The 13,623-nt window shown below is 39.4% G+C and overlaps 1 protein-coding gene across 1 annotated transcript in view; it reads left to right on the top strand.

The window, feature by feature from the left end:
• mettl16 (methyltransferase 16, N6-methyladenosine) overlaps nt 1-11,782 on the top strand; it is a 34,318-nt gene extending 22,536 nt beyond the window's left edge. The window contains exons 8-10 of the mRNA XM_084716991.1: nt 1,519-1,608; nt 9,685-9,858; nt 10,816-11,782. Coding sequence (XP_084573117.1) covers nt 1,519-1,608; nt 9,685-9,858; nt 10,816-11,487 — 936 coding nt within the window. The 3' untranslated portion in view covers nt 11,488-11,782. The remainder of the gene's footprint in view (nt 1-1,518; nt 1,609-9,684; nt 9,859-10,815) is intronic.
• Nucleotides 11,783-13,623: the final 1,841 nt, after the last annotated feature.

Raw genomic sequence — 13,623 nt, 5'->3', positions numbered from 1 at the left:
TGCCATCCCTCAAACCTCTTCCAGAGGTTTTCGGGTGCTGTCGCTGCTCATCAGAGTGAGTGCAGCCTTGGCGAACATCCAGAGAGGAGACTGTTGCCCCATTTCTAAAGTGTGTGTAAACAGAAACCTCACCTGGTTAATATGCTAATGCTTTTATCACCCACTACTCGATTGTCTCTTCTCCAGCATCTCTTCATCTCTCGTTGTGTTTTTAATTTAGCAAATGTGCATGTGGGTTACTGTCTCACATACAGAGCTCTTTGACCTTTTCATCTTAGTGACTGTCCTCCTCCTCTTATTTACTGAAGCAGTCCTCAGAGACAGTTAATAGTGCTCCGTTAGCACAAAGGTTTTCACACCACATGTGTCTTCTTCACATCATGGATCTTTATTTTCTCACCCACGATTATAGATGCTCACAGTGAGTAAAATGTGTGAGTTTACATCAGATTGTAGTTCACTCGCCTTCACCAGACCTGCAGACTGAGCATGCCCAGTTTACGTTGCATCACATTGTCAAAGGTCATCAGATGTTGAGGATTCATTGAATGTTTTTTTGGATGATGTGTCAGAGTAAATTCTGTTAAAGGATTTGGATATGTAGAGCTGTTTTACATATTATCAAACTCAGCCTCGCTCAGCTACATCAGTGGCTGCATGCAGATGGTTTAATTATGGAATATAGTCTTATCTTGTTTTTATCTCATTTCATTCTGTTGGTATTTATCTATTTCTTACTGTGGTGCACACTTGTATTTTCTCTGACTGTGCAGAATGCACTGTTATGTTTTCTCATCACAGATGGCAAAGAAAGACATTAAAACATGAGCTAGGATAAAATATGACACTCATGTAGATGGATATACAGTAGTACAGTCAAATCTCTGTGTTGAACAGCCAAATCCAATTCAAATTTTGAGTCGGGTACAGTCTGAGTAATGTAGTTTACACAACAAAAAGCACCATGTTTTTCAAATGTCTTCCTTGATTTTTATCAAGATTTTCACATTATAATAAATATAATAATATAATATGGAGTACTAACAGCACAACCAGAAACTAAAATGCAGGGATGCACAATACTAATAAGGATTTAAAATGAAACGTCACTTCAAAATACTGATATTTCTGCTGATAAAATTATGTTTTATTTATGCTCATATTATGTGAGAATGTCCATGGTGTGGAGGTTACAGATATCAAATTTGCTGTTTGCAATTCTCCACGTCAGTTATCTGAGTAGGAGCCAAATCACATTCCTTCATCACTACAGATTTAACTGATCCATGAAAATATGTGTAGACATTGGCAGTCAGCCAAAATAAGTCTGTTTATTGATTTTTGGATCTCTGCAAAAATCCAGTATCGTGCATCCCAATGAAAATGTAATTACTTGTAGAAGAGGGAACTTTCTGGCCAAATGTGATCAGCTTTTTGCTGTAATTTAATCGTGTTCTGTATGCAGCAGCATCACAGTGCTGATCATGCAGGACTGTGTTTTATGTTCTTCTGTCTCAGGTGCCTAAAGTGACGCACACAGAGTTCTGTCAGGGACGGACCATGCGGTGGGCACTGGCCTGGAGTTTCTATGATGATGTGATTGTTCCGGTGAGTCCTGCTGCGCACTTTAGATTCAGCTGATTGTTTTGTGATCATCATGGCTACTATTTGTAATAGTGCCCCAAATGCATTGATAATTCAGGGTATTGATAAATACACTTGCCGTTTGGTAGCTTAAATCGATACCCAGGTAAATAATGTCAGTCATTTTGCTGCTTGAACTGCTCCCTCTCTGCTGCTGCTGGCCTCTGCCTCAATTATGCACCACCTCTGTCCTGCTCCATCCCCTTGCTCCTCTCCAGACTGTATCCTCTTTCCCTGCAGACCCGTTCCATTAGAAGCACTTACTCCTTCCTCTGGGGAGATGTTTATGTGATTTTTAACATGCCGTATCCAGGCAACAGTCACCAGGGCAGGAGGACTGTGTGCATACAACACCGAACCATTGTGCTGTCTGGACAGTGAGAGAGTTGGAGATAAAGAGAAAACAGGGACAGTGAAAAGCCAAAACAGTTACAGGACTAAGAATAATGCTGGAAAGACGATGTGGAGGGAATAAAGGCAGGTGGAGGCGGTCAGCAGGTGCAGCAGAGGCTGTTTGTGTGACGACAACTGTTTGTGTTTTCTTGGACTCGACTGTGTTTTGGCCTCTTCAGCAGAAAATCAGTTAAGCAGAATGATTGGCCTACATTTTTTTCCTCCTCCTCTTCCTCCTCCACTTTCACGCATGTCCATCGTCAGTTACACTCACGAGCTGCTCCCCATCATTACCAGGCACACACCCCTCCAGCACGTTTATGTGTGTGTGTGTGTGTGTGTGTGTGTGAATGCATGTTACACGACAGCAGTTTCTGCATGTGAGATTCCTCACATGGTTGACTACGTAATTCTCCATGCGTGCGTTCCTATGAACGTCTGGTATATATGTATATGTATGTATGTATGTGCATGGGGGCCTCATTAATGTTACATATAGACTTTAACATATGTGACATACATGCAGCCATGACCTACTTACCCTCTTATTACCAGGTCAGCCTGCAAACTACTGTTATTTCCATTATATTCACCTTGTTTTTTCCCTCTTCTTTTGTTTAAACTTTATTTATCTCTGGATTTACAATGTTGATTTACTGTGTCTCATCCAGAAAATCACCTTTAGTCAACAGTCTTTGGTATATATGGATTGATGCATATGCTACATTCATATGGTGCTGGAATATTTGGGAAAATGATTTCTCGACCGGGAAAATTCACATGAGCACTCCCTCAAGTCAGAACAACAACTTGAAAAGGCAGTGAAAGTTTTGTTAAACGACTTGCTTTGTTGCTTTCTGTTGACGTCATGTACGCTGAAACATGGAGGACAAAAGTAAATATTTGCTTGGCAATTCTTTATTCATTCATATTGCATATACATTTTTTTGGTCACATATTATTATAAGATGGTCTTTGGTTGTAACCATTAGTTGCTGTCCACATAGTAACCTAGATTGGTCAGAAAAGTCTTCTTTTTTTTTTGCAACCCTATCCTACCCAACCCATTGTCGTGTCCATGTTGTTCCCAAATTATGACTTTAAAGCTCATTAACTCACTGGAGTCAGAATGACTTCCCAACGCAGGAAATGAGACCATACAATGAGCATGTGAATGCAGCATTATACATTTTAAAATGAAAAGAAGATTGTCAACTTCACATAGCAACTCTGTGTGACAGCAGCACAAATAACATATAACAGAACAAATGGGGTGTTCAGACATGTACGGTACATACGTTTTCATTTCCAGTTATTTCATAGTGAAACAGCTGCTTATTCAGCATTTGTTTCCATGTACATGATCCACTTTTCCCAATTTAGGTCAAAAATATTTCATTTAACTTTGAAAAGATGGATTACATTTTCCATTTATTCATTTTTCAGGAACAGCATAAAGCCATTCAGCCATTCCAAGGGGAAGGTGTGTATTAACTTATCATTCACCAGACTTTCATGGCCTCCATTTCTGAAAACATCAGCAAACACGTCACAACTTGTGAACTTTGAGCTTTCAGAAAATTTCCACTTCAGAGGTCGTGAATATCACAAGAGGCAGACATTCATACGGACTCATCTCGTGAACATTGGAAACACGAACCCATTTGAAGGCAGCATAACAACCAAATCACAGAATGATCTGTTGGTGGTCAAGGTGCATTGTGGGTAATGTAGGCAGAAGGCTTTAACAAGGTTGCAGCATTGTGTGGAATAAAAGAGGAAGGGTATCTCTCCAGAAAAAAAGGGATGCCACTTGGCTTCAGGCACACTTGCTCTGAGCTGCAAATATAGTTAAGAATCTTAATTGGGTTTGGACATAAAAGGTGATGATATCTCTTATACTGCTGCATCGATTTTGATCTTTTTCTCTTCTAAACTGTCCATCATGAGTCTGATAGTGTTATAGGAATTCAATGGCAAATCATTGGAGTACTATTTAAAATCAATATCTCGTTAGAGCTTCTTCTTTGCTGGTATTGGTCTCTTCCTCGTACAGCCTCCTCAATGCTCCCCATAGGTACATCCACAGTATGGTTTGGTTTGACCTCGGGGTCACCACAGAGCCTCTAACGCAGCTGATGACAACTTAACTTTTCATTTGAGGTGTTATGAAGAAAATGGACATTGAATTCTAGTTTTAAAAGGGGAGCAAAATAAGGTCTTGAAGTTATTCTTTATTGCCAAGAGGTGCGGAGTATGGATTAAATGTAGAGAATGGATGGATTTGAATGAAGCAAAACAAAATGCTGATAAGAAATCCTGCAAAAAACAGACAAAAGGATGGAGACTGGATGGTGAGATTAGAGCACATGCAGACAGAATAAAAGGACTAGTAGACAGAATAGACCACTCCAGGCTGTCAGGCTTTATCTGAGCCCTGAGGCGTGGTGTTGTTGTTGCTCATACAGGCCGCGGGCAGGAGGGGGTTCAGGTCAGGAGGGTCCAGAGTTCAGGAGTCAGTTTGTGCACGTAGGGGTTTGGGGACTGGACAAAAAGGAAACGGGTGATCAGAGTATGATTTACAATATTAGCCTGAGGGTGAAATCTGCAGCATTTTGTTTCTCCATCATGAGTGTGTTTGTCTGTGTCTATGTGCACGCTGAGGAGGTCAAGATGGATGATTGAATGACATTATATCTGGAGAGAGCAGCTCTTATTGGACTTGTGGGCTTTTACAGTGCCTGGTTTTCAAAATTAGGCCAGGCTTTTATTATGAGGTTGTCATTTACCCATATTGTGTGTGTCTGTGTGTGAGTGAAAGAGGTGAGAGTGGGTAAGTGGGATTAATAATGGAGTGAAAGTGCACCAGTCAGAAGAGGTTGTGAGTCAGTGGAGAGGTGTGTGTATGTTAAACTGTACACATGAGGATTTCTTGCTTTTTGTGTCTGTGAATCTGTGTTTGTGTGTGTATGGGTGTGTACACACGTGTTTGAATCTGTGTCAAGGATGCTCCGTACCAACAGACAGGTTTGGTTTGATGGATTTTATTGATTTCCGTTCCTTGTACAACGAGCTGCGGGGCTCGCAGAGCATGGAGGAAAAAGGGGGAGAGACGTCTGTGAGAAACAATAAGAAACAATGAGAAGCTCTAACAAGCAGCCAGACTAGGCTGCGTCCATCGTCGAACCATTAATTAAATATATCCATCTTTTCTGAACATGCGTTTATAAGGACCACAGTCTTAACTAAAAATCAATAGATGATCAAGACTGACAACGCTTTTCCTGGGAGTTTATTTCAGTGAAAATGAAGCAGATTCAGGGAAGATATAGGAATTTATTTATTTATTATACTTTATTTAAGGGTATTTTGATACTTGATTAATTGTTAAAGTAACGTTTCATGCAAAAATGGCAGAAAATGTTGTTTTCAGGCTCTCAAATATGGAGATATGCTTTTCTCTGTTTATTATCATATTAAACTGAGCATCTTTGAACTTTTGGACTAACTGACAGAACGAGACATTTAAAGACATCACTTTAGACTTTGAGAAATTGGGATGGACACATCTCTCCATTTATATATATTCATAGACATTGCAGATTTTGATTAAACATGACAATGAACCGTACTTCCTGTTATTTGACAACCCCTAAGGACAATTTGTGTAGGGGCAAGTAAAAGTGGACTTCTGCCAAGTCGATTTCTGACCGACTTGCCTGATTGGGCAAGTGAAAAAAAATAGATAAATAAAATAAGTTGAATGCGATATTGCAGTTGTAATATGATTTATGATTAGAAGGAATAATAATTTACAAAAGAACATAATTCCAACCTGATAAATACAAGCTGTGGTACGTTATAACAGGACAAATAGACACAGCACACTAATGTTTTGCATCACAACTTAAATTTTCACTGAATAAACGTCATGATTATATGACATTTGTTGGGCTTTGTACTGAACAAACATGTTTTCTTACATCTGGAGAACAAATTTTGTAGACAAGGACATCCCTGCAGCACTACAGTATAGAGCTGCAATGATTCAGTTGTCAACTGTTAAATTATCGCCAACTCTTTTTGATAGTTGATTAATCTGTGATCAAGCAGTTTCTTAAGAAAAAAGTCTGAAACTGAATATCTTTGGGTTATGGACAAAATAAGACATTTGAGGATGTCACCGTGGGCTAGAGGAAACACTGATCGACATTTTTCATCATTTTCTGACGTTTTATAGACCAAACAACTATCAATTAATACAGAGATCAGTTGACATGAAAATAGTCATTTATAGCAGCTCTCCTACAGTACTTCAGTTTAATGCTGAAACATTTTTCCTTTGTCAAAAAAGAGCAGCCTTTGCGATTTGGATATTGTATTTGCACACCATATTGCAATTTCGATTCCTCTGCTATTCTCGAAAATGTACTGGGAAAAAACAAAACATATATATAGTATATATCTTACAAACTACAATTTAAAAAAGGAGGCTACAAAATCTTCTGATGCGGTAAACTGAATGATTAATCCAAACTTGACTGTCAGACTAGTGCAGCAGTGTGAAGGTCACAGTCTGCTCCTTCCCTCTGCTGTTTGTAGGTCAGTCGGCCATGCTGTCTGCTCTGTCACAGTACAGTGCAGCCGCAGCAGACCCCCGCTGTCTCCCCACTTTCAGTCAGCCTGCAGTGACTTTGCAAGTGCAGCGGTAACATATTGACTGCAGTGGCTGCGTAAGGGACAGTCGCAGCAGAACGTCTGTTGTATTCAGACATGGTCTGTTAATGACCTCCACCGCCATCACAGCGTGACATTAGAGGGGATTAGAAATAAGGAGCAGTGTTTAATTCACAGCAGGTTCAGGATGAGCTCACATGGTTTGAGTGCCATCTTGTGGTGTGTAATGAACATGCACTGTAGCAACTGTTACACCATTTATCATAGGTTTAGTAGTAGTAATGATGTGTATGGTTTGCTCAGCAACAAGAAATAACAAGGTTCATCATTCATTACATTTGAACTTAAGACAGAACATAGTTGAAAAAGAGAGATTTTCATGCACAGTGTATTGCTGAGAAGTGACAGCAACTGCCAGATGAATTTATTATGAGACAAAAAACGCAATTGTTTTTGAGAGTGACCACACCCACAGAGGTATAGAATCAGCAACCACTGATTAACACTAGCTCATAATTTTTCATTGTATTTTTAGCCTTTTTTGGACTGTAAAGAAATAAAAACTGAAACTCTGACACATTTCCATCCAGGTTAGTAACTGGATGGACACTGTGGTCCTCTGATTGAATGCATACGCATATGATGTTGTGGCACTTGTCCATATACCTGTAAAGGACAGACAGACACTGAAATGTAAATTAATAGGTTTTCCAGCTCTAAAATAGAGGAAGCCTCTGGAAGTTTTCTCATTTTTATTTGTATTATGCTTTCTGTCACATATGCAGCTAAGAAGATACTTTTTCAGTTTTTTAAGACAGAAGACAAAAACAAAGGAAAGAGCTGCACCCAGCCACACTCAAACTGGAGACTGCTGGTTCATGGTCAGCATCTCAATCCTCAAGCCACTGTGTTTGTTTTTGTTTGTTTGTGTTTGTTTGTTTATATAAAAAAATTAGTTGTTTAACCAGGGTTCTGCATATGACATCTGGTACATGCAAGTTTTTGCAAGTTTCCCTCATATATACTACTCTTCTGTATCATTTCATAAGATAACTAGAAGGCACTCAGACAGTGCAGATCTTCACCAAGGCCAATATTCCATTCATCTATGATATGAAAATGTGCAAGCTGAAACTGCATGGTCAACCCATCCATCCATCCATTTTCTGTAACCACTTATTCCCGACGGGTCGCGGGCTGCTGGAGCCTATTCCAGTTGACATTGGGAGAGAGGTGGGGTTCACCCTGGACAAGTCACCAGTTCATCGCAGGGCTGACACATAGACAGACAACCACTCACACTCACATTCACACCTACGGGCAATTTAGAGTCACCAATCAACCTAGCATGCATGTCTTTGGACTGTGGGAGGAAGCTGGAGAACCCGGAGAGAACCATACGGACACAAGGAGAACATGCAAACTCCACAAAGAAAGACCCTGCCCCAGTCAGCTGGGGGATTTAAACTTCTTGCTGTGAGGTGGCAGTGCTAACCACTGTACCACCGTGCACGGTCAACATTATTGCTTATTCTCATGAAATGTAAAGTTCAAACATTTTTCCTGGTTGAGATTTGAATGGATTTGGTCCAAAAGAGTACAAATGGTTGCACATTGTGTGTTTATATATGATTCCATAGGCACATTTTAGTTTAAGAAAAAAATGTTATTGGAGTGCTTCTCCCATTAAAACCACTGTTCCCATGGCACCACTGTGCCTGAGGAGTCCATAGCAACTTTTTTCTGTATGAAGGTTGAGTGTAGAGGGTTGCTGCTACCTGTGGATGTCCATTATGATATGGAGTCATTGAATTGCAACAATTGGCTGTTTTGTCACCATTGGACTTTACTACCATCTACTGGATATTAAGATGTATGGCATTTATTCCACTAAGGCCAAATTCTGCCTTCTTGCAGTGTACACAAAAGTGAAAAATAATTTGCATGTCTGTCCCTTGATTCTGATTTGCACCAAAAGGTAATGGATTTTTCCTTGGCCCATGTTACACTCAAAAACCAAGTTTTATGATTTTTCTTTATAAAAAGTTTTTTCCATGACAAACGGACAAACGGCACTGAAAACATGTCCTCCTGGTGAAACTAATAAGGCAATTAAAGGTTGTAGCCACTGTAAATGTAATAGAAGACTGTTATTGTAAATGAGGTATAGGGAAAAAATTTACTTGAACATTACCACTGGTTACCAGAATGTGCACATCCTGTGCTTGTTGTTGAATGTGAAATTATTGATAGAAGCATGTCACTTAGATCTCCTACGTTTTCACTACCTCTTTCTAAAGATCAAGGGAAAAAGATCGATGTCTGGCAGATTCAACATGCAAGTCTTTGTCTCCTGCGACATAGGAGTCCTTTCTATGTTCTCTGAGTTTCTCAACCAGCTGATTGTACTTGAGTCACCGTGCCACCGTAGCATGTGACTTATAAACGCAGAAGAACAGAACAGAATAGATAAAAGAAAAGAAATGTATCTACTGTATGAGATGAGTGGGGAAAATGAGAAAGATCAACATACAGCTGGGTAAGAACAACATGGAAAGAGCTGAAAATATTTTTTATTTAAGAATGCAGAATATCAGTGTTATCTAATCTTCAGAATACCATACTTTGTTTTCTGTGGCTGGAACATAAATTCCCTTTCTGTTGCCATCTGTAAGTCTTATTAATCTGACTGATCTAGAATCAGTATTTCCATGCATATTTCTCAATGAATCATGTGCCATCGATAAGAGTGATAGTCTTATCGATTATGGTACCACAGATATCTTGGCCGTTGTTGACTTGACCTACACATGCCTCTGGTTTATCCATCTGACCTTCTGTTACTCCATTAAACTATGTCTTTATAGCTGCTTTACTTTGTATTTTTTTAATTTAATGTCCAGACTACTCTGTTAAAAACTCTAAACTTTTCTAGACTAATTTTCTCCACATCTCCCTCTGTTATCTCAGTCTCCTCCCAGTAAGAAGCGTAAACTGGAGAAGGCGAGGAAGCCCCTGTCGTTCACTCTGCCAGAGGCGGGACTGAAGGAGCTCCAGGCCAAGGCCTCAGCTTTAGGCTGTGCTGCACGTAGCCCTGTGGACAGCATCACTGCTCTGCTGGAGAAGACACTCACTGACCTGCGAGTAAGCCAACACTGTTTGCAGATTACTGTGTACCAAAAAAAAAGGGTTAACCTCAGTTTCAGTGTTTTTTAAGTGGAAGACCTGGGGGAGATAAATACCCTAAAGGTCCAGTGTGTAAAATTTATAAGTATGTTTTTGTGTATAACCACCTAAAAATAAGAATCGATGTGTTCTGGTCACCTAGAATGAGCCTTTTTCTACCCTAGCACAGAATTGACAAACCAAACTATGGCTGCTTGTGTGCTTGTTTGACTTTTTTTGGACAATTTTTATCATTTTATTTTGCTAATTAATTGGTCTTCCTCCAAAGACAGACTGAGAGCAGCTGCTCAGAGACAGATTGAGGAAAATAGCCTTTAGAACTAGAATATTTTCCCATCTAACTCTGTGCATTAAAGATTTATTTCGACCAAACCAGAGCTGGTGATTGTTGGAACAGTGGATGAATTAAAAAGGTAATTAAGCTCACCTTGGTTCTGTAAAACAGGACGGTGTATAGAAAGAACCCCTGACCTGCAGAAGAGTTTGCGAGAATGATCATTTTAACCCAAACTATGATCTTTTCCTAACCAAGTGGGGGGTTTTTTTGTCCCTAAACTTACTAGGGTCATAACCACAGTGTTGTCAAATTATAAAACATAATTAGTTTGTAAGGTGCACAATGAAGAACCAACACATACAGCTCTTGCAAATCTTTTCAAATCCATTTTTCCCTTTTAGATCTGACTGTAAAAAAGAGAACCTGGAAATCAGAAGGTGTATGATTTTAATTTTCCATTTAATAAGGAAAATAGGCTCAAGAACACTTTTGATAGTGTATTTTGGTTTATTTCTTGGAGGTAGCAAACTCTTGACCTCAGTGACACTTAATATTTACTTGATTAAAAACATCAGTTCAGTACTTCATATTCCAGTAACCTCATCATTAGTTTGATCATCTTCTGTCTGGTTCTGCAGGTGCTGCACAAACATGTCCCGTGCAGGAAGAAAGAGCAGAGCCTCTTTCTAACAGCTGTGGAGAACACCTGGATCCACCAACGACAGAAGAGACGTGAAGGCTCTCGTCAGTTGCGAGAGCTTCCCAGAGCGCCTCACTGTGCTGGAACCAGCTCTCAGACCACTGTGGCCACAGCTGCTCCTGCCACAGCCCCAGTACCAGTAACTCAAAACCAGTCTGCTTCCACACAAAACAGCAACACAGAGAGTGAAAGTGCTCAAAATAAAACCACGTCTGCACAGGAGCAAGCTGGTGAGCAGCAGGCCGGCAATGGCACCTCTTCAAATGAGACAAGTAAAGATGTAACGCACAACCCAACTGAAGAACAAAAAGAGGTCTTAGAAAGTGTATCAGGTGAAGATGTGGACATGGAAACCTCTGTGTCCACAGAAGCAGGACAGGAAACTGTCCCAAAGGAAGCAGCTGCTGCAGCCAGTGAGCCGCCCTCTAAGCGACCTCTGAGCCCTGGTGCAGTCGAACACTTCCTGTTTAAGTGTCTGCTGAATGTGATGCCCGAGGAGAGCGACGTGGTGATTGAGATGCACTGGGTCGAGGGTCAGAATAAAGACCTGATGAACCAACTGTGCACGTGTCTGAAGAACACACTTCTAAAGTTTGTCGCAAAGCCCTAAATGAAAAAGAAAACGGGTAATTTTCTTTTTTAAAACTGTAGACTCAAATGTGAAATGACAGCAAGTAGAATTTCACAAATAGTATTTTTAGAGATGATAACTGAGTGCCTGTTTCTTTTGGACAGGTAAAATGTTCAAAATGTGCATAATTGCTGCAGCTTTTGATAAGTTTGGAAGTTGTTGAATTCACTGTGACATCTGGAGGTTTATTCCAGTAGATAATCACACTGACTATATTTACATGCACAAAATGTTCAGTTTTTTGCCCTTATTCCAAAAAGTAAAACAACATTTCTGCTAAGCTGTGTACATGGCTGAAGAAAATGAATTTTCATTCAATTAATATTGTCATTTACATACAGATGTGCATACTCTGATTATGGAAAAGAGGAATGCCTGGAGCCGCTTGAGCCATTTTACTTCTTTGCGTCGAAATAGGATTTTTCAAAGTTTTCTACAGGTGGTGCACTTATTTGTGCATATCCAAAAACCTGTTTATATCCAAGTTTTCATATAAATAGGTGTGTTTGTCCTGCTGACCAGAAATATGGGCTTTTCCTTTGTGCTTGCATCTTTACCCCAGTCTTGCAAGCTGTTGGCTGGTTGGTTTATTTACAGTATATGTTTTTTTTAAATTCTATTAACAGAGCTGCCTGTAGACAGGTAAGAGATTGTGTCGCAAACTGTGGTAAAAACCCAGACTGAGACATGTATTCCAAATGCACTCCATGCTCAAGAATGATCCTACAACCTGAATAATGTCAGCATATCCAACGTCTTAATTTGAAAAATACCACATTCAGAATATCCAAATAGAATATACTGTTTATGACACGTATACAATTCAAAATATGACAGTATTCTTAGTAATAGTGGACATTGAGTCTGCATGTAAACGTAGTCACTGATGTGGTGCCACTAATTGAGTCATCTACTTGTCTTGTACTTGCCAGTTTACCTTTTAAGGTAGAACATACTGTACATTGGTATTTTGTGCTCAAACATTTGGAATAAATATACATTTTTCTAACTTGTTTGCTACCACATGTTGCATCTTTTATACAAAGACAAGCATTTTTAGTCTTTTTTTTTTATATAATGCAGTACCTTTAAATGACCACAAGATGACAGTGTTTTATGTTTCTTCTATGAGAGTCTATTACTGTCAGGATCTTTTGTATTAAGATTAAATCCTATAATTGCTTCTTGATTAGACATCATCTTTATGAATGGCTTCTGAATGACACATTAATCCCAACATGACTTGACAGCTGGCACGTCTTAAATTTACACACTCAGTCTGTGTAATTCAGGATGTTCCTGGAGCCCCTCAGTCTTTCCTGTGCCTGGACAACCTCTAGTATTGTGATCCACTATTATTGCTTTATTGTAGCCAATGTGCTTCCTGACTGGAGCTGAGTGAATAACAGGAAGAGAGACCTAAATATTCAGGACCATGTGCATGTACGTGCACGTCCATTGTTGGTGTGTTGCAAGCAAAAACACAGTTCCTCCTTGTACTCTCGATTTGCGAGGACTCCACCAGCCTCTCTGTGTGTTAGTCATGTGAGAACATCAAAGTTAAAAACAGGCACTTGGCGTCCTATTATTAGATTAGACTACTGATAATAATGTACTTTTACTGCTGTTTAAAGAAAAAAAAGGTTATAATAGCACTTTGCTTATTGGTATTTGTTTCTTCATGGTTAGAGGTGCTGCTGTGTCACTTTAACAAAGAGCAGGTTAGACTCTGACCTTACAAATCAGTCTGGCTATTCATGGCATTGGTTTGATGTAATAAGAGTAATTACAGGGATAAGTCAACTAGATCTGAACTGATTAGCTGAAAGTGACAGGAAATTAATCAGCGAGATAAGTTATTTATCTCTTTAGTCATTAATCAAAACAAAAATACCCAACGTACTGCCTCTAGCCCCTCAAATGTGTTTTTTTAACTGCTTCACAGCATTGTAAATTTAGTACTTAAATTAATTTGAAGATGTCACCTTAGTCTCTGGAACACTTTATCTGTCACAATTGTCTAACATTTTAGAGCATAAATGATTTATTAATTCATTGAGAGATTAGTAAAAGATAGAATAAATGATAATTAATTATTTGTGGCCTCAAAATGAA

Source organism: Lutjanus erythropterus, chromosome 4 (genome assembly GCF_056507025.1).
Source record: "Lutjanus erythropterus isolate fLutEry1 chromosome 4, fLutEry1.hap2, whole genome shotgun sequence".
Taxonomy (NCBI): Eukaryota; Metazoa; Chordata; class Actinopteri; order Lutjaniformes; family Lutjanidae; genus Lutjanus; species Lutjanus erythropterus.
The sequence above is the reverse complement of the archived record's forward strand: the minus strand, read 5'-3'. Positions and strand labels throughout refer to the sequence as shown.